General features: G+C 43.1%; 1 protein-coding gene across 4 annotated transcripts in view; it reads right to left on the bottom strand.

Annotated features, from left to right (window-relative positions):
* The window catches only part of DDB2 (damage specific DNA binding protein 2), a 741,911-nt gene that overhangs the window by 608,346 nt on the left and 112,536 nt on the right, over positions 1-21,029 (bottom strand). For all 4 annotated transcript variants that reach the window (XM_044082702.1, XM_044082699.1, XM_044082701.1 and 1 more), the window contains exon 4: positions 3,962-4,153. In XM_044082702.1, coding sequence (XP_043938637.1) covers positions 3,962-4,153 — 192 coding nt within the window. The remainder of the gene's footprint in view (positions 1-3,961; positions 4,154-21,029) is intronic.

Genomic DNA, 21,029 nt, shown 5'->3' with positions numbered 1-21,029 from the left:
CAAACTCTGTACCTTGTGCCTTTAACAGAAGCTCCTTAACCATTATGCCAACCCTCAACTCCCTATGGTATGTCTATCTACTGGGTGACATAAGGGTTTATACCTAACCTCTTGAGTTTATCGGTAATGCCCAAGTGGAGTATTGTGTCAAATGCCTTGGCTAGGCCAGGTCAAGGTTAGCAGTGTGAATTGTTTTGCCCTCATCCACTGCTTTGGTGACCTTCTCAAAGAAGTCCACCAGGTTGAGTAGGCAAGACTTGCTCTTTACAAAAACAAACTGGGTAGGGTCCAGTGTATGGAGGTGTCCTATGGCAGTATTGATCATTTCCATGATGATTCTTTTCATGGCTTTGCATATCAGACTCTGGCCTCTTTTCTTGTTTAAATAAGCAACTGAAAGCAGAACACAATTAAATATAGTGTAATGAAAATACGCCACAATAAGGAAAACAGAAGAAGGCAATGAAGCAATACAAACTACAAGAAAGCAATATAAGAAAAGTAAACTAACCTTTTCCTCACAGCAGTCTACGGCAGTATCCAAGTGGTTTAAGTGAGGTATTCCAGTAAAGCATTGCCTTCTGGGGATGTCCTGTATATATACGTACTGCCCCACTCCCTGCAGCTAGTGGCCAGTTAGCAGTCCCTTGTAATCCTGTATACAATGCAGCAAAGGGTATGTCATCACTACACTCCTTCCTGTATTAAGAGTATCAATTCCCGATCATCTCTACTTAAAATGTGTTGCCATGCTCACCTTATATTCTGGGACCATTCAGTCCTGTGTGGCATGTCCTTACCTATGTGCTCAGTCTACCATGTGCAACGCATCACCTCCCCTTGCTGGATATGACAATGTCATGCCATTATGCTGTGTTCCCACATCCCCTTTTACCACTTCCTCTACATCTGCCATGGGTGGTGAGTACGGTGCAGGGGTACGCTACATGATGTCCTGTCTTCCTTTAGTATGACTATCTCAAAGTACACAGTCATATTTAGTAAAGTCCTGATTTCACAGCTGTTCATCTTAAAGCATTCTAGTCCTTCATCCACAGGGACTTTAAGAAGCATGACCTGGTAAGACAGTGAGTAATAACACTGGCATGACCCATTCTGATGACCAGTTTAGGCACAGACACTGTGACTTGTGGTGGTGTCAATTCTGACCTGCTTCAAAAGAGAGAGACAGAGGTTAAAGAATGTGACAGAAAGGAGGAGGGAGGCATGAATGGAGACAGAAAGACAAAGAAATGTAGCATTTTACTATTAACCTTATTTTTCCTATTCTGTTAACAGATCCACCGGTATGCTGAGGTATTCATTTTATAGCAGCTGAAGAAGGTCATGCCAACATGAATGGATAGTGCGGGAGACAAAAATATCTCTTCTGGCAGTAAGATGTGTATGTCTTGTGCCACACTGGACCATGTCACTGTAATTTTATGTGCAACATATATGTATATTAATGTGCTGCCTTCCCCCTTCTTTCTGCAGGTCCAGCTGTAGATTTGTAAAAACAGTGGCAGTGGTCACTTTGGCCTGAGCCTTCACTGGATGGCAGATAGTCACCAGGTCTATGTCTCTGCAGGAGATAGATGTAACTCTCCTGAAGGCAACCGGGTGGACTTACGAGTAGTCTCCATAGCCACTTCTCAAAAAGGAGGAAGCCAGGGCTCCCTTTCCGATAGTGGTCTATAGGAGTCCCTTGTGGTCTCTCAGGAGTAGCTGAAAAGGCTGGTTTCATACGAGGTGTACCAACACCCAAATGTATGCGGAGCTCCTCCTGGAGTGGCTGGTCGAGTCATGCTATGACTTGACCCCAACTAATGGGCTTGTTACTTTGAGAAATGAGCTGTTGTAGTGCTGAATCTGTTTCTAAAGCCATGTTGTTTGCCTATTAGGAGACCATACTTGTCTACAGGTTGAAAAGATGTTTGTAAATAATTTTTTCAAATATTTTTGTTAATGGGCAGATACTGGATAGAGTACTGAAATCTTTGGGGGGCAGGTTTAGGATAGAAATTATGTGTGCATGCTTAAAGGCTGGTGGAACTATATCTGAGGATAGGTTGAGATTGAAAACTTAAATTACTGGTTCAGCTAGTCAGCAGTTCTCTTTAGAGCGGGATGGAGAGTTTTACACAACAGTGAAGAGAGTTTAATTAATAATTGTTTTGTTTCTTTTGTAGTAATTTCTGTGAAATAAAAGGGCGCAGCATATTCTGCAAGAGGGTATAAATGATTGTTTAAGTTAGTGTTAGAGGAATCCAAATTTGAAAAAGAGTTAGTGATGTTTGTGGAGGAAGAAATGACAACAGATTTGTAGTCTTCACCTGTAATGCAGGATGTACCAGAGTTTTGGGGAAGTTTTCATACTCACTAGTGGAAATTTGACCAGGGCATAGGGGACTTTCCCTACTCTTTTTTTCAATAAGTGCTATGGGATGTTTTACATCCACCATGGCATGTTGTTGGCATAACGGTTAAGGTGTTTACCTCACATACACAAGGTGCAGGGTATGATTCCCACATGGGGCAATCGGCTAGGCTTAAAATGGCCCACAAGGGTAGTTAGCCTATTAGTAATCTATGAATCTATGAATCTGAGCTACCATCAAGTCAGACAGATGGGGGGTCCTTGGTTTAAAGTCTCATCTGAAGGATGGAAATAAAATACTAATTTCAAATCTTTTGCTAATGATACTAGTGAGATTTATCAGCCTATAATTGTCCAACAAATCCATTTTGTCTCCATTATGGACTGGTACCAATGCATGTTTCCATTAAGATGGGACATAACCTGTAAGTAGTATCTCTCTTGAAACAAGTGTGTTAAGACTAGTATAAAAAGAACATAGATTTTATTAAAGAGATATCCATTTACACCATCTGGCTCAGCAGCAGTGTGTGTATGTCCCAGTAGGGAGACTGATTTCAAGCACTGTGCTAAGTAAGAGATACTCACATTGGAAATTACAAATGTTAAACCACTACAAGGTGCCTTTAAAGATATACCAATCAGATTATGAATTACAGTTTATGCAGTCAACATATACAAAAAATCAACTATCAACAAAAAGCATGAAATTGCAATAAAAGCTATATAAACCATAGATTATCTGCCTTCACCTCTTGATAAAAGTTATTTGTAAAAGATATACTGAGAATTATATTCTCTCACAATGGAAACTTTGGTAATAAATCTAAAATGTAGTCTTAGGGTATACACTGTTGCATCAATGCAGGAGCTAAACCTAAAACAGATATCAAAACAGTACAACAGGTACACTAGCTCTGACCATGCTTTATTGCAGTTAGTCACTTGATGAAATGTTGAATGATATTTAAGCTACTGCCATAAGGAATCTCCTTCACAATCTATAGTAACATTAAATAATAGTGTGACCTTTCCTCTGAAAAGACCGCAACTTGACTAACTCATTCCCACTGCAGCACCACAAACAATATGAAAAAAAAATGTCAAGGAGACACAGCTTCCTTTTATCAATCCCCTTTTAATTCTCTCCTGAATCTTCAGTTATCACAGTAATTTTACCCTCCACTTTCTACAACTGTTTTCCAATTCTTTTGCACAAGAAAAACGACCACCACCACCACAGTCTTTTGTTTACAACTGTACTTCACATTAATTTATCTACAAAAAGTGATAATTCACTTAAGAGATGCAAGCAGGTTGCCAAGTACCTGTTCTATATCAGACTATCCAAAGCAGTTCTATATTAATACCGTACAAACAGCTATCTGACTTATTCTATATAAGTCAATAATACTAAGACCCGAGTTACTACTGAACTACCCTTTTCCTAACTCCAGGAGTTATGCATGGATATTTGTGTAGAATTAATCTGTGTGCAATAAAACAACATGCTTCTAAAAGGACAAAACATGCAAAAAATTATGAGTGGTAAACATAACTGCCTGAGATGAACACATTTACCCCATGAATGAAGTGGGTCTTATTCAACACCTCGTAGTCCCACAGAATTATGTCACCTCCTTTGGAGCCTACTGCCACTGTGCTGGGGTGTGTGGGATGCCACTCTAAACAAGTCACTCTACGATCAAAGGGGCTGGCTGTACGGAACAGTCTGTAAGACATCAGAGAACGAACAAATGGTTGCTGAAGGCACTGGGTCAAAAGAAAAAAAAATGGATGATTAAACATAAAAAAGAACAATGGCTAATTTTAACAAGATATCACAGTTTAATCACCAGGTATTTCACTCATGCATGTAATTTTTAATTCCAGCTCCCTCCCATACTTACCTCAGAATGTTAATTTTCTTAGCAAAAGAAAACTGGAGACTAGGTGTCCAGTTTATAGCTCCAAGCAAAACATGACTGATGTGATATGAGATGTGGCCATCTGAATGTTAGCAACAGTCCTTAAAAATCATGGCAGCATCTAAGTCTAAGGAACCAAAGTGACATGGGTGCTGTGTATGTGAATCAGTCAGCAAAATTTACTCTCAGCTAGCTTTTAACTCTTTTACACCCCCCCCCAACACCACCACCACATATGAAAGCATGCATGGGCACATAAATACACAAACGCAAACACACACACGCACTTCCAGATACATTGTTTGGTTCTGAGACTTCCAAAATATCCCAACATATCCATCTGTCCCACCCTTCCAATTCATAATGATCCCAGGCACCTGCCTCTAAAAAACAGTAGTTCCGCTTCCAGGTGAAACAAGGAAGCCTACGCTATTCTGCTTTACCTGGTGGTGATCACTACCAACAGCAGAAAAAAGCAACATATGCCATGAAAACTTTTAGTTATGTACTCCCCATAACTTCAGATGTTTGGGATCCATCTCGCCTACATTCTGACTGATGGGTTCGGAGCCGATCCCTCGGCTCCGACTCGGCACGCTTATGCCAAAGAGCAAAGTCTCTTATTGGCTGAGCTTACTATATCCCAGGATGCACCACTACCAGTCCCCCAGATCTAGTTTGTCCGCATACATACACAGACACACATGCTGCTTATATAACATCGTCAGATGAAACAAGATAAAAAACAGTAGAACTCAAAACTGTTCAATCTCTTCTGATCTCCAAGGCAGGGAAAGGAGGGTGGGTATTAGGAATGCGAGATGGATCCCAAACATCTGAAGTTATGGTGAGTACATAACTAAAAGATGTTATGTGATCCTATCTCGCCTACATTCTGACTGATGGGACAGCGTCCTAGCACCTGAATCCTGGGTGGCTCACTGGAAAACACTCCTGAGTACCGTGGAACCAAATGATGCTCGCCCTTTAGATGCCACATCCAATTTATAGTGGGAAATGAAAGTGTGCAGGTTGGACCAAGTAGCCGCAGCACAAATCTCAGAAATAGCGAGCTTGGAATGAAAAGCAATAGAAGTAGCCATAGCTCTGGTAGAGTGAGCTTTGATAGATGTTGTAAGTTGCTTATTTGAAGAGGAATAAGCCTGAGTTATACAATCTCTAATCCATTTGGAGATAGTAGCTTTAGTGATGGTTTTACCCAATTTATTATCTGAAAAGGACACAAACAACTGGTCTGATTTTCGAATTTGCTGAGTCCTGTCTAGATAGAAGCGCAATTGCCTGTGAACATCCAATTTATGGAGGGTGTACTCCGCTTCGTTGGAGAATTTTGGAAAGAAAACTGGTAGCTCTAGAGATTGTTGGAGACAGAGATTAGAACAAACCTTTGGGACAAAAGATGGGTTAGGCCTAAGTGATACTCTATCCTTGTGAAAAATCAAGTACGGTGGTTTGATAGATAGGATTTGAAGCTCTGAAACTCTTCTTGCAGAGGTAATTGCAACTAAGAAGGCAGTTTTCAGAGACAGATATTTTAACTCACATGTAGCAGCCGGTTCGAAAGGGGAAGATGTTAAGGCACGAAGTACCAAATCAAGATCCCACGGAGGCGCAGGATGAAAAACTGGGGGTCTTAACAGCCCAGCACCTTTAATGAAAGTTTTGCATAATCTGCTGCTCATCAACGGTGGATCCATGGATTCGTGAAATTTAGAGATAGCTGCTAGTTGGACTTTAATAGTAGAGACTGAAGATCCTTGATTAAACAAGGATGTTAAAAATTTCAAAACCTCTGGTATCGGGCAGTGATAGGGTCTAAGCCCTGAGTTGAGCCCAGATAGCAAACCTCTTCCACTTACTGAGGTACAATTTCTTAGTGGTGGGTTTGTGGGTCGAAGATAAAATGTGAATAACTTCCGGGTCTAAGGTGTGATTTCTGACTAAAGTCGGAAGTGGAGGAGCCAAGCTGTCAATTTCAAAGTGTGAAGGGACTGGTGTTGTCGTCCCGACTGATGAATCAGCAGGTCCGGAGTTAGATCCAAAAACCAAGGACCGTCCACAGCATGTTTCTTCAGGTAGGGAAACCATACCTGACGAGGCCAGTGCGGAGCAATTAGTATCATTGTGGACCCCAATTGAGAAGCTTTCTGGATGACTTTGGGGAGAAGTGGAACCGGAGGAAAGGCATAAAGTAGTCCTGTTGGCCAAGGTTGGACCAGAGCATCCATAGCTGCCTCCCCCTGACGTGGAGTCAAGGAGAAGAATCTTTTGCACTTTGCGTTTTGTGGTGTTGCAAATAGGTCGCAGCACGGGGTCCCCCATCTTCTGAAAACCTGAGCTGCTACTGTTTCGTTCAGGGACCACTCGTGAGGAGAGAGAATCGTCCTGCTTAATCTGTCTGCCAATATATTGGATTTCCTGGAATGTGGGTCGCTACCAAGAAACGGTTGGTAGCTACAGCCCATTCCCACACCCTCATGGCCTCTCTGCAAAGGGGTAAGATCTGGTCCCTCCTTGTTTGTTTAGATACCAGACCACCGACATGTTGTCTGTGTGGATAGCGATAATGCCTTGAGGGAGAAACTTGTGGAGGGCCTGTAGGGACAGAAGTACAGCCCTCATTTCCAATACATTGATATGGAGAAAGGTTTCGCCTGGAAGCCAAGAACCCTGTACTAACCTGCCCAGACAATGCCCCCCCCCACCCTGTCTGGGAGGCATCCGTCGTCAGGGTGGCCACGGAGGGGATAACAAAAGGTCTTCCCTGATTCAGATTGGATGGCTGAAGCCACCAGCGGAGGTCCCGTTTGCACGTTTCTGTAATCATAATGGGGTGATTGAGGGGGAGATTCTGAAAGGACCATTGAGTCGATAACAGCCACTGAAGAATCCTCATGTGCAATCTTGCCAGTGGAACTAGGAGAACCGTGGCAGACATCGAACCTAAAAGTTGCAGGACCATCCTGGCTGGGGCTTTGGATCTTGAAAGCAGGGCTTGAACTTGACCTTGTAAAGTATGAATCCTTTCTGTAGGAAGAAAGACACGCATCAATTTTGAGTCTATCTCTGCTCCTATGAACTTTATGCGCTGAGAGGGCAGCAAGACAGACTTTGACCAATTGAATGTAATTCCCAGGGTAGCACCCAGGGAGATGGTGGCTTTGAGGTTGTCCACTAGTAGATGCCTGGTGGTGGCAGTCAGGAGCCAGTCGTCCAGATAGGGAAACACTTGGAATCCAAGACTCCTCAGGTGAGCAGTCACTACTGCCAAACACTTGGTGAACACCCTGGGGGCTGTGGTGAGACCAAAGAGCAGTGCACAAAATTGGAAATGACTGTCTCCCAGGCTGAAGCGCAGATACCTCCTGGACACCTGATGTATCGGTATGTGATAATAGGCGTCCTTGAGATCTATGGAGCACATCCAAACATCCTTCTCCAACAATGGGAGAATGGATTGTAAAGTGACCATTCGGAATTTGGATTTCATGACGGATTGGTTTAGTTTGCTGAGATCCAATATTGGTCTCAGGTCCCCTGTCTTTTTTGACACTAAAAAGAACCTTGAGTAATTTCCGGATCCGATCTGGTCTGTGGGGACCGGTTGGATGACTCCTTTTTCTAGCAGCTTTGACGCTTCTGCGGCTGCAATTTCCCTTTGACTGGGTGGTGGGTCCGGGATTTTTTTGGACGGTGGGGGGGAGTGTGTGAAGGGAATGGTGTAACCTCCGGCAATAATCCGAAGCACCCATCTGTCCTGAGTGATGGACTCCCAGGCTTTTAGGTGCTTGGCAAAATGGCACCCAACTGGCTCCGGAGCAGCACAGCCGGGCAATCCCTCATGAAGTGTGGGAGGCTGAAGAGCCACGAAAGGACTCGCGGTCTCCAGAATTGCGGGGCCCTCTGCCACCTCTGGGACGGCATCTCCCAGAAAAATTTCCCCGTCCTCTGCCTCTGAAGAGGAATCTTCCTGCTGTTGAGGAAAAAACTTACGTGATTTGCGGAACCACGTCTTCCCTCCTCCTTTAGCCTTGGGATAAGGCCGAAAGGGAGTGGAATAACGTGCACCTACGGCAGATAAAGTTTTTCCCTCTTGCTCACAGCGGGTAAGAGTGTCTTTAACCTTAGGTCCAAACAAAGAGGACTCATCAAAGGGAGCGTCGGCGAAGGAAGACTTGAAGGCCTCCACAAAATGACACAAACGGAGCCAGGCTTGTCTCCGTAGAGCCACGCCTGTGCCTGCCGCTCTGCCCGCCCCTTCGGCCGCATATGAAATGAGCCTCATGGACGAGTTAGAAATCGAGGTAAGGATAGCCAACTGAGAGCTAACCGACTGGGCTAGCTGCTCAGGTAGGTTACCTGAGAGGGAATCTGACAGCTCCTTGACCAGATCCCTCTGTAGCCTGGTAAAATGTGCCAAATAATTCAGGGACCTTAGTGTAAAGGCCGCTGAAGTCAGGGTGCGCTTCCGTGCAGTCCATGCTCCTAGACTCCTTATTAGGAGGATGGATGGACGTTGAAGCCTCTGCCATGTCCTGTTGTGTAGCAGATGCCACCACCATGGCATCTACAGCCACGCCTTTTGTCAAGAACTCCTTCTCGGGTGGGGCAGACAAAAATTTGTTAGGGCGAGAAGGCACTGGTTCCACAGTATCTGGATGTTCCCATGCCCTCCGACAAACCAAATCCAGGAGCTCGTCAAGGCGGAGACACCCAGGAGGCGGAGGGCTGAGCCCCAAAGGCCTTGAGAAGCACTGACTCATCAGCAGAGGGGGGTTTGGATATCCAGCCGCCTCGTTGCTTGAGGATCTCTAAAATGTCTGCGAATGAGACATCATCCGAGGGCGACTTCGGGACCCCTCCGCATCATCAAGATCAGTGTCCGATGTAAGAGACTCGGGGAGTCCACGTGCTTCCTCTTGCACGATCTCTTCCTTGGGGCTCCTCTGAAGACAACTCGAAGAACCCTCAGGAGGAGGGAACCCCAGTGGGGTAACCTCAGGCCCGGGCTCCGCTGCCTAGGGACAGGGGAACTGCCAAAGACCCAGTCTCCACGCCCAGGGAAGGTGCCGGTAAAGCCGGAGAGATGGCCGAAGAAGACTTGGCCAAGGCACTCCTCATAGCTCTGAAAGCCGGACCCCAGAATCCTGGGAGTGTCCGGTCCCCGGAGCCATGATAGCAGACGGAAGTCCCGCAGCCGAAGCACCGAGAGGGAGGCTCGGAACCGACAGCATAGGTCCCGAAACGTCACCCCCGGGTCCGGCCGAAGAAGTCCGCGTGCCAAACTCGGACCCGAAGGCCGGCGTTGGAGTAAGGGTCGGAGCCGACCCTAGGATCTCCACCGGCTCCAACAGCACCTGCTCCGACGGAGCCGAAGCGGTCGGAGGAGGAATGGCAATGGCATGGGCTATGGGCTCCGAAGCCAATTGGGTCGGAGCCGAAACAAATTTTGAAAGACTGGGGACTGGAACAGTCTTTGGAGCACCCTGTCTATGTCCGAATCTGACATCCTCGATGACCTAGAGGATACTGAACGGGTTCGAGTTGGCCTCTCCAACGGCCCCAAGGGGCTAGGGGACCGGCTCCGAGGCGACTCGATGACTATCGGCGCCGAAGGAATACCCAGACTAGTTTCCATCGGTGCCGAGGAGGACGTGTCTGAGCGGACAACCTTCATCGGCTCCGAGACCAGTGGAGCCGATGAAGGTGACCCGCCTCTCGATGCTCCAGCCATCGGCTCCGAAGCCAGAGGAGTCGAGACTGGAGGCATCGAGGCAGACCGTTCCGCCCTCGGCTCCGAAGTCCTTGGAGCCGAAGGAGAAGCCTGCCTATGTCTTTTGGCGGTCGGGTCCGACGGACTGGTCGGAGCCGACGCCCTTTTCTTTTTAGCAGGAGAAGGAGAGGATGCTAAAGCTTCTTCAAAAGAGGGTTTTATAAGGCCTTTCAAAATAAGCTTATTTTTCCTCTCTTGGAGGACCCTCGAGGAAAAAGCATGACACACGCTGCAGGACTCCTGCAAATGTTTGGCACCCAAACAATATACACACAGAGAGTGGTCATCCGTGATAGACATTTTAAAACTACATTTAGTGCATTTTTTGAAGCCCGAAGGCCTAGGAGCCTGAGACATTATAAGAAAAACTGAGTACTCTCTCACAGACAAAACTTTGTGGGAAAGACTGACCCTACAAGATTAACTTGCCGTTTACAATGATAGCCAATTAAAATAAAGGCCAACTGAAGACATACAACAGTGAATAAAGTATACAGGAATCCAAGAACCCCTAAGGTTCAAAGGGATTAACCAACAGGAAAGGCCCTATGGATGAAGGGAGCCTGTACCGGAACAAACACCAATCACACACAAATTTTCTTACAAAAAGTTTTCAAAACACACACACAGCACAGAGTAGCTGTTAAAACAGCTTTTTGTTAAAGAATTAGCAAATTTCTGACAGAAAAGTTAGTGAAAAGACACTACTTAGCTCAGCCAGCTCGAGACCACGTCTTTGCTAGTTAGCGGCAAACGAGATCTGGGGGACTGGTAGTGGTGCATCCTGGGATATAGTAAGCTCAGCCAATAAGAGACTTCGCTCTTTGGCATAAGCGTGCCGAGTCGGAGCCGAGGGATCGGCTCCGAACCCATCAGTCAGAATGTAGGCGAGATAGGATCACATAACATCCACCAATTTCTAAAACTGCAGTCAACTACTACTATAGTGCAGTTCACATAATCCTCACACAGGCATGAAGCTTTTATACTTCAAAGCACATTTAGCATCCACAATGCTGTTCTTTCCACCACCCTCTCTAATTCCCCTACCGCAGCTGAACCATAGTAACAATACTGCGGCAAAGCTTAGCGGTCATTCCCTCTCCAAGAAAAGCAGCCCATTAAAATGACATAAGCATGACATTTTGACATTTAACTTCCAAACAATCTGACCTAAAAAAAAAATAATTTCACTGTGGAAAACATGAAAATTATTGTGAAAGCCAGCTTAGCTCTCTTCTGAGGCACAGCAACAAAGGTATAAAAATGAACTGCTGATATTAGCAGAAACATGAGTATATATCATACAGAAAGTGGACAGGAAGAAGCATTCACTATTACATGCAATCTTAGAAAGCATTAACACACAACAACAGTATGCACCATGATGAGATTACCTTCTCTGTCTGTCAGACTTAAAGACGCCCAGCCCACCTGTGTGCAGTAGAAAGATGAAGACCTGATTATATCCAGGATGATTTGTGTTTAAGTAGTGCCATGAGAAGTCACAAGGGCCATGTGCACATCTGGGAGTGACTGCATTTCTCAGCTCCCCCATTCCAAGGGGAAAGGAGGCATTTCTATTCTACCCTGCTGCCAGAAACCTGCACAAAAATGTAAGGCAGAGGGAATAGTAGGTGACTCCAGTGCTGCATGGCACTGGGAAGATTTGCTACCTGGGAGCTCCATTGCATGCAGATCAGGAATTCATAGCAACCACAGGGGAGAGTTAGACCAGACATGGGAAGGGGAGCTCACATGATTTAGCACAGTGGCCCGCTCCAATCTCTCACCTCCGGAGAATGAAAGGACTGACAGTGTTATCACCTCAGGAAGGGAACAAATGAGCCATTGGGCTCTCACCCTTCCTAAAAAATGAATGGGTATGGTTCTTGCAAGGAGGAACAAATAAGGTAAATTGGAGCAAATAGGGGAGCCATGAGGTGGGGTATGCAGACAAAAAAGTGCAAAACACTGCCAGAGTCCTAACTTTTATTAAACTATCAAAAAGAATCATTCCCAGTGCCAAAAAGTGACCCGCACTAAGGCTGAACTGCAGAAATAGCAATTAAGAGATGTACAATCGTTACAATGCTAAGGTAGGAAGCAGGCTACAGATGGAAATTAAAGCAATAACTCCTCCATGCATTCAAAATATTATAATACACAATGTTTAAGGGTGGCAGGCAATATATGTTCCAAAGTTTTATACAGTTTTGCACATTCCTGCCTAATGCACTGTATTAACTGTGCTCACTAGCAACAGTACCCACTGCAGTACATCATACTCTATATGGGAGTACTGTTGCGACTATTACCATAGTACTACTAGAAATACTGTTGCATTCTAGATGAACAACATTCTGATAGTTTCGAAGTGCACAATGAATGAAATGCCACTGCCTTTATGTTTACATATTTTGCTCTGGAAATAATGCATTTTTGTTTCAGTTAACTTTTATAAATCTCATAAGTTGTCCTTAACTATATGAAGAACAGAGATACTTATGCATTAAGGATTGCTATTTCTCAGACGTATTGTTTACCAGCATAAATATCTGCTAAGAGATTGGCAACAAAATGAACCAATTAATCATATGTATCTAGGAAGATACGGTGGTCTAAATCACTCAACACTAATAGAAAAAAACAGGCAACATAAATTATATAATTTTGTATTAAAATAATATTACATGTATCAAGCTTATGGTAGCTGCTGAGCAAAACTGTACTAGTAAATCAGAACTACCCTAAAATGTGTCAAAAATGGGTGACCACCCAGCATTTTTCTTTACGTACCAAGATCACTATGCTGGCTATGACACTCTGCAAATGATTCTCTCTCCATCTGCTAAAACAACCCATTTTATCATGAGAGGCATCACAATAATTAATTTTAAGATGTAGAATGTTGGAATAACTAGAACAGAGAAAGGGTAATATTAAAAACATTGCTAAATTTACAGTAGGTGACAATGTCACATGTCAGCTTTAAGAAATGGAACCAGAAATGGAACCAGTCCCAACTAACATTCAAAGAAAATGAACAATAAGGGGTAGAAATAAGCTCTAAACAGCAACCACACAATTTAAAGCATGTCTATGCATCTGAAGTGAAATATATCCAAAATGTTTACACCATTAAGGGAACAGTTATAATCTACCTTTGTCACTAACAACCATATGATTTTTTTTTTTTACAACCTTATACGTGAGCAATGTAAGCATTTATGCATACTGCTCAGGTTGTTATTGCAAAAAAAGTATTTAATTAATAATAAACAAATGCACTGTAAAGCTGTTCAACTACTACACAAAGTGGCTGGGAATGCTTTACTCTATATTATGCCAATCATCAATACGCTTAAATGACTATGTTCTTTACAAGAAAAAAAAAATCATTTGAGGATTTTGTTTAGAAGTTCAGAAAGTTGGTGAGGCATGCCACTCTGACTTGTTTTAGCATTTAATTTTCGGAAACTATGCAGCAGTGATTAGGGAATGGTGCCCAGAACAGATTTCCAGCTGTACAACAACCTGTTCCTCTTGTAGGTTCAGTATTCACACCTTTAAACTTAATCACACTCTCTTGCTTTCTCATTTCTGAAGTCTGTCTGTTATGCTTTCCCTTTAGACTGTGAGTGGTCAGTAAAAGGTATATGGAGATGCAGCCAGTCTAAACAGAAATAAATATATTTTCACGTCTGCAGTTCAAGCGTTCATTTTTCATTTCTGAGGATAACTGTCACAGTAGTTCTTCTTCAATTTCTTCTCAACTTCTTCCTCTTCTGGTTGAGAAGAAGCTATAGATGAGGAAACAGTCCAACTGGGCATTCTTAGACTTGGAGAAAGCCTACAACGGTCCAAAGAAAGATAATTTAGGTAATACTAGGGTGGTTCAAAGTCCCAGAAACATTGGCAGAATTAGTGCAGGCTGTGTGCAAGGATCCAAGGACCCAGTGACTCAAGTATGAACATTGTTCGGCCTCACTGAGGGTTTCCCAGGGGAAGTGGGTGTGCACCAGGGTTCAGCTCTGAGCACACTGTTGTTCATATTGGTGATGGATTACATTAGCAAACAGGTCAGTGGGGAAAGATCAACAAAGGTGCTGTATGCAGATGATATAGTATTACAGGCAGACATTAAGGAAGAGCTTCAGCAAAGGATACGGGAATGGAATGCAAAACTGAAGGCATATGCGATGAAACTAAGCAAAGATAAGACAGTGGTAATGGCAGCAAATTCGGGAGATCAGAAAAAGCTGAGAACTCAGATATAAGGGAAGATAGTGGAACAGATAAATAGCTTCAAGTATCTGGGTGGGGTGGTTGAAGAGAAGGGAAATCTGAATGAAGAGGTCAAAGCTAGAATTAGAGGGGTTGCAGCCAACTGGCATAGAGTCTCAGGTGTAGTCTATGACAGAAGAATGCTAAAGAAGCTGAAAAGTAAGGTGTACAAGACAGTGGTGCAAACAAGTACTACTGTACAATACAGAAATCTGGGCAGTAAAGACAGAGCAGATGAAGAAGCTAGAGGTGATGGAAATGAGGTACCTGAGAAGGGTGGTAGGGTGCACATTGTGGGGCAGATGAAGAAATGAGGACATAAGAGCAGTAGCCAAAGTAGCTCCAACTGAAGAAAAGATCAAAGAGAACAGATTACGGTGGTTCGGACACATGCAGAAAAGCAGAAGACAAGCTGGTGAAGAAGATTTGGGGCAGACAGGAAGAAGGTAAGAAGAAACAAGGACATTCAGCAAAGAGGTGGATGGATTGTTTGAAAGGAGATTTGTGACACTTAGGCATTGTCAAATAAGTCAGGAGTGTGGCATTGAATCGAGAGATGGCGACAGTTAACACAATGCCCCAACCCCATATAGACAATGGAAAAAGGGGGATGATGATAACTAATACACTGAAATTTAGTATATATTGTCATTTTGTTTACTTGCTGTAAGTTAATGACAAATGCTGTAATTAAACTGTCTTTTTTAATGCACACCCAATTTGAATTTGAACAGAACCCTTTTCCTGTTTCCCCTCCCCTTGCTTTTTTAGTTTCAGTTTTCCATATCTGACATTTTGGCGGACTTTTTTAGCTTTTAATAGGGTGGGCACTTGTAATTAGCTTATGAAATTGAGAAACAGACTAAGCATGTTGCCAGCATTATCTGGTGCATCACCCATATCAATATGAGAAACAACATTCGACTTCTTGAGGGGTAACAACTGCGCACAAAATTGCATTATTTTATATGCGTCAGGTTTGTTTTAAGTTTGACTGAGCAGTGATTTGGGCAAAGTAGTTTATCAATATTAAGTTTGTAACCTTAAAGAAGAAAAAGAGCCTACTACCTCCCAGGAGTAAGAGGTATGTGAAAACATGGATTCTTCATGAAGATGAGTTTTTTTTTTTAATTATTAAAATGCAGAATAACATAGTGAATTACTGACAAAACTACTTAGTAATCAAAAAAAATTTCTATGCTGCAATACATTTTATTCCCTTATGCCAGTAAACACTACCAGTCTACAAAAGTTACTTTTTTGACAGAAAAATGCAGTAAAAAGTACTTTAAAAATTGTACCACCCAACAAAAGTAAAATAACCCAATTTCTCCAGAGAAAAAAATGTTCCCATTTACTTTACACCACTTTTAAACTGACAGGAAAAAACGAGTGCTCTGCTTAAAAGAACATTACAGTCTCGTGACAATCCTCTAAAACACAACACTCCTAGCTTTAAAATTACTTTCCTGAAAAAGAAACTTGTAAAACAGCAACAGAAATAAGAAAGTGGATGTTTTTCCCCCAAAGAAAACTTATCTACCCAGCAAAGGAACAGCATAAGCCAACTGCTGATCCTCGAATGCCTCATAAAAGTGCACTGTTCAGTGGCAGTAAAGCTCTGAAGGGCTTCATGGCCAAATTTGTCTTTTAGTCAGCTCAAGTTGAGCTGCCTGACAGTTTTGGTTCGTGTGAGGATCCACCTAGACCATTTACCGGCTCAGCATGGCAGAAATACAAACAAAGAAGCACCAAACTTTCATTACCACTGTTGCAGTGATACTGATTAAACAGCATGCATGCAGATATGCATAAATCAGGATAATATGCAGCATCAGAGAACATAATAACAGGATGTGATGCACAAATTAATTGAAAAAAAAATGTAAGCAGAGTAGCTGTCCACTTTTATAGCATCATACATTATAATGTTTCTATGGAGAAAATAATACAGGAAGAACAAAGTACTTAAAGTATGCACAATCTTGTTTTGTGATTGTTAACCAGGCATGAGGGTGCTGAGGTTTCTTCCAGAGTGATGTAGTCAGGCAACCAATCAGGAGTGCTGGAAGGATTCCTAAGTAAAAGGCCTTCAAGACCCTTGATTTTGTGGGCCACCTCTGCTACAGGGCCGACTTCTGTTGCAACTGCTTCCCCCTCTGCCCTGAGGGGGACCTTTCACCAGGAGAGTCCTGAGCAAAACTCTGGGAATTATGGAATCATAATTATTTTACACTATTTTGTTTCTGGGAAAAAGTCCTTTAAGGGTGGAGAAACAAATGCTCATGGCAGACAGGGTTTTGCCTTCCTGTTTACTTCTGGTGAGAGTTTCCTTGACTTTAGGTCTAAAGAGTGTAGACCCATCAAAGGGAGAGTCAACAAAGGATATTTTGAAGTTCTCTGCAAAATCACATATACCCATTCAGGAGTGATGGCGAATGGCAATGAAAGTACCTGCAGCTCTCGAAGTGCCATCAGCTGCATTGGCAAGCAGGCACATGGGCACATTAGAAATCAAATGAAGGGTGATTAGTAGGGACTCCACAGTCTTCTGTACAGTGGCATGCAGATTACTCAAGAGAGCGTTGGAGAGCTCCTTGGTCAAATCTCCCTGGAAGCGTGTTAAATGAGTTAGGTATTTCAGTGCATGTAGCTCAAACGTCGCTGAAGTTTTAGTCCACTTTCCAAATCTGTCCAACTATGGGCTATTCCTACAGAACACACTGATCTTGTCAAATGTTTGTGGGATTGGTTCCATCACATCAGGTTCCTTCCATGCCAATTCAGAGACCAGATAAATGAGCTAAACAGCAGGTGGGACCACTATGGAAGAAAAAAGAGGATCAGTCCCAAAAGTCTCTTGGAATAGACAGTTCTGTTTGGAGGGAGTATCAGTGGACCCTCCCCCACCCGCTTCATCAATTCAAGGATGTCTTCAAAGCAGACATCTTCCAAGGGGATCTTGTGGACTCCTCCCTTCCTTGAATTCAGTCAGTGTCTTCCGTGAAGGATTCCTGAGGGGAATCCATAATGCCGAGTGAGTGTGAAAAAGACTAAAAATCCAAAGCTGAAACCAGAGCCAAGGCAGAGTCCTTGAGATCTGAAGATCTCAGCAAAGAAACCTCCCAGGACCTCCTGTTTCATCTCCTAGGTAGATATCAGGGCCGAGCTGGCTAGGGCCAAGGTGCCCAAGGAACGTCGATCCCCAATCCTGGACCTCAGCCCCAACCTCTCGGCTCAGAGACCCTTTCACATCCTATGTTGTCTGGGTCAATTTGGTAAGGGAAATAAATGGAGTCAAAGCCGACCAAGCTATCAACTCCAACAGGGCTATCCTATGGGGAACACTCAGCTTTGTAGACACTGGATCGGAAGGTCAGACTAGAGAAGGACATATCAGTAGCGATGTTGTATGGACCTGGTCTACAGCTCCCAGTGGGGGAGACCGTGGGAGGACCCCAATCTGAATATGCTCTTCAGAAACTTGCGCATCATCTTGTCTATGTCATCTTTTGACAGACGTCTCATTGATCGAAATAACCTAAATGTTAAAGCCAGTAAAGGAGGCCTGGGGGACCAGGGGCCAGACAGGTAGGACACAAACCACTCTACAACCACAGAGGAGATAAAATAGTTTGATTGTAAATGCTCAACTAAAATGCTGTGATCAATGCTGCTGAGAGATGTTGGAGGACCAGTACTGAACACTACCCTGATCTTTAGCCATTAGAAAATCATTAACTACTCAAACAAGAGCGGTCTCTGTACTAAACCAGTGTAAAATGGATCCATGAGCAAAATGACTGCAAGGCGAGTCTCACGTTGCTTACAGACAAACTTCTCATTAGTTACTTTTCCAGTGAAACAAAAGTTAGAGATTTGACAATAAATGTCAAAGATGTTAGGGACTAGAAATGAATTCCTGAGAGTTGAGATAAAAAGGTTTCTTTCAAGGTGCATGGAAAAATCCTAATCTCAAAGAAGAAATCAAGATCTGAAATATTACTTGTCCAAGAACATCAGGACTGGTAAAAACACTCTTGATGGGCAGGGATCCACACCACAAGTAATCAGACACATACCTGAGATAACACACATGAGCTCACCATAAAAGGAATGTCAAATACCATCCAGGGAACAGGAACTGGGAAGGCTGACACTAGAGTATTACTCTTGGTGTGGCAGAGCTAACAATATGACAGATCTAACTGCAGCAATCCTGTTACTAAAAATGTGAAAAGACTCACATTCTGAAGCAGATAAGGCTCTTCTAATGTTGTTCATAGGTCAATCAAGGGGTTGGATGTGACTCATAAGCGAGCAAGTGGTGAGCCGGGCTGGGCTGCACAACATATCCATCATACAGAAGTGCACAGGTGGTAGATTAGAAGCTGCTGAGAACTCTCTGGAAAATAATTCTACTAATCTCTTATAATCTAATCTATGTAATGTGAGGCAACAGAGGGAATAGCTCTGGCTGTAGGTAGCCTGAAAGTTTGTTGAGAACAGGAAATGTCTGTCTACCCTGGAATAGAAAACTGCACTTAGCCGTGTAAGCTAAATAAACATATTACATTAATAATTTCAGGTAAGGTATCAAACACTTTCACATCTGTATTATGAAACTGCTTGTATACTGTCTTGGTAACAATAATGTAATTGGGAGCAAGTGAGCTAGAAGGCTTACCCTTAACAAACTGAAGTGGTTTGCCTTCTTTTTGTATGCTATGGCAACCCTGACAATGAACAAGACATTTCTTGCCTGGGAAAAACAGATGAAAAACAGGCAGAAGTGTCAAAAGCATCCTTTGCTGATACAGACTACTCTAGTACAATGAAGTCAAAGTGTCCCTTTCTACTCTTTTAGGCAGAAAAACATTTTGAGTTTGTTAAACCTATACAAATTGTACAAAGTTCTTTAAAGGTTATTATTTTCTATTATTTTGATGAAAAATGTGCATTTTTTAAATGACTGTCTGGTGTAAAGGAGCCAATGACAGTATAAAGAGCAATCTAGGACATCAGGATCATGTAATCATGGGCTAACCCTTTACACCAAAAACGCAGCACAGTTTCCTTTGGTAAATCTAGCATCACTACCACTTAACATATAGATAACATTCCACATTAAATATGACATAGTCAACAGGTATTTGCATACATGTTGATAAGACTTTCCTTTGACTACCATGTCTCTGTGGTGGTTAGAAAATTATTCTACATTGCACAGCTTATCCTTCACAGCATCTCCTCTAGGTAAAAAGAAGTTATATAGTCTTACTTTATTCATCCCTTATTGGGCCCATCATAAAATATAATGCACCCTTCAGCATGTACCTTACTAAACACCTAAGCCAGCCTGAGAGATATAAATGCTTCCTCACCAAGAAAGAACTCCTGCCTTAGTTACTCTGATAGATTAAAACTTCTGACATTCTACTTAGTGTCATAAAACTGCTGCGGAGTGATATCTGCTTATTGTGCCATGCTATGAATGAGCCAAACACACACTGAACTCCTTGATCTAAATTGAGCAAGTGGTAATGCAAATGCCCATTCTAGAGACCTAAACCTACACAATCACATCAACAAGACCAGACAAACGGCATGACAAATACCTAACCCAATATATACCCCATTTCTGGAAAAGCCTGCCCTTACCTATCAAACAAAGTACTTGCCTAGCAATCTTTAAATCCAATCTGTAAATTATCACCAGGAAAATGTGGAGAAAATCTGTGTAATGGGGGGTCCAGCTGAATCTAGTCTGTGGAGTTAATTTGGACTGTGCTCAATTTTCAGGAGGTGAGAGTAAAGCCTAGGAGAAATATCTAGAGATTTTTGGAGCTGAGGCCTAGGAAAAAGGTCTAAAGCAGGGGTATCCAACCTTTTTGGCTTAGAGGCCACTTACCAAACAGTTCAAGGACATCTTACCATACTTTGCATTCAAAATAGTATGTTGTAGGACATATTGAGGGCCAGATACAATGCCTCAGTAGGCTGAATTGTAGTCCTAGGGCCATCTGTTGGACATCCCTAGCATAACGCCCTGTGGTTAACTGCTGGAAGTGCCTAATTTCTAAGGTTGAGACGAGGAGAAAAGTCTAGAGTCTGGGAGCATAGTGTGAGTACCTGGGCTAGGGCCTAGGAAGGGTGACTACCTGTTTCATGAGAGAAATCCTGTGTCATGAGAAAAATGTTATTAATTGAACTACTTCAAGCTGCTGTTTGTTTTTACATTTTGTGAATCACAAGTAAGGTGTTAGTTCAATTGCATAAAGTTAATAAGCATGAGTTTTATGTATGTCCTGTCTCCACATAGCCAGCCTTAGGTATAGGCCAACTAGGTGGCCACCTAGGGTGCCGTTCTTGCAGGGGCACTTTTCCAGTATTTATTTGGTGTAGGTAGACCAGGACAGGGCACCAAGTGGTGTGGTGGGGGGCGCCATGGAGCCCTTTTGCCTAGGGCACCAGTTGATCTAAGGCCGCTCCTATGCCTCCAATGTCCTAAATTCTATGATACAGTGAAATAACTCTTTGCAAACTGCGCACACAAATATTTTGCTGTTCCCCTCAACAACACAAATAACAAGAGCACCTGTCTTGCAGAGGAACCTTCTTTTTGCAGGCACATTTATGG

This window comes from Protopterus annectens, chromosome 9.part0, assembly GCF_019279795.1.
Source record: "Protopterus annectens isolate FY-2018-M chromosome 9.part0, PAN1.0, whole genome shotgun sequence".
NCBI lineage: Eukaryota > Metazoa > Chordata > Ceratodontiformes > Protopteridae > Protopterus > Protopterus annectens.
This window is presented reverse-complemented; position numbering and strand designations above follow the sequence as displayed.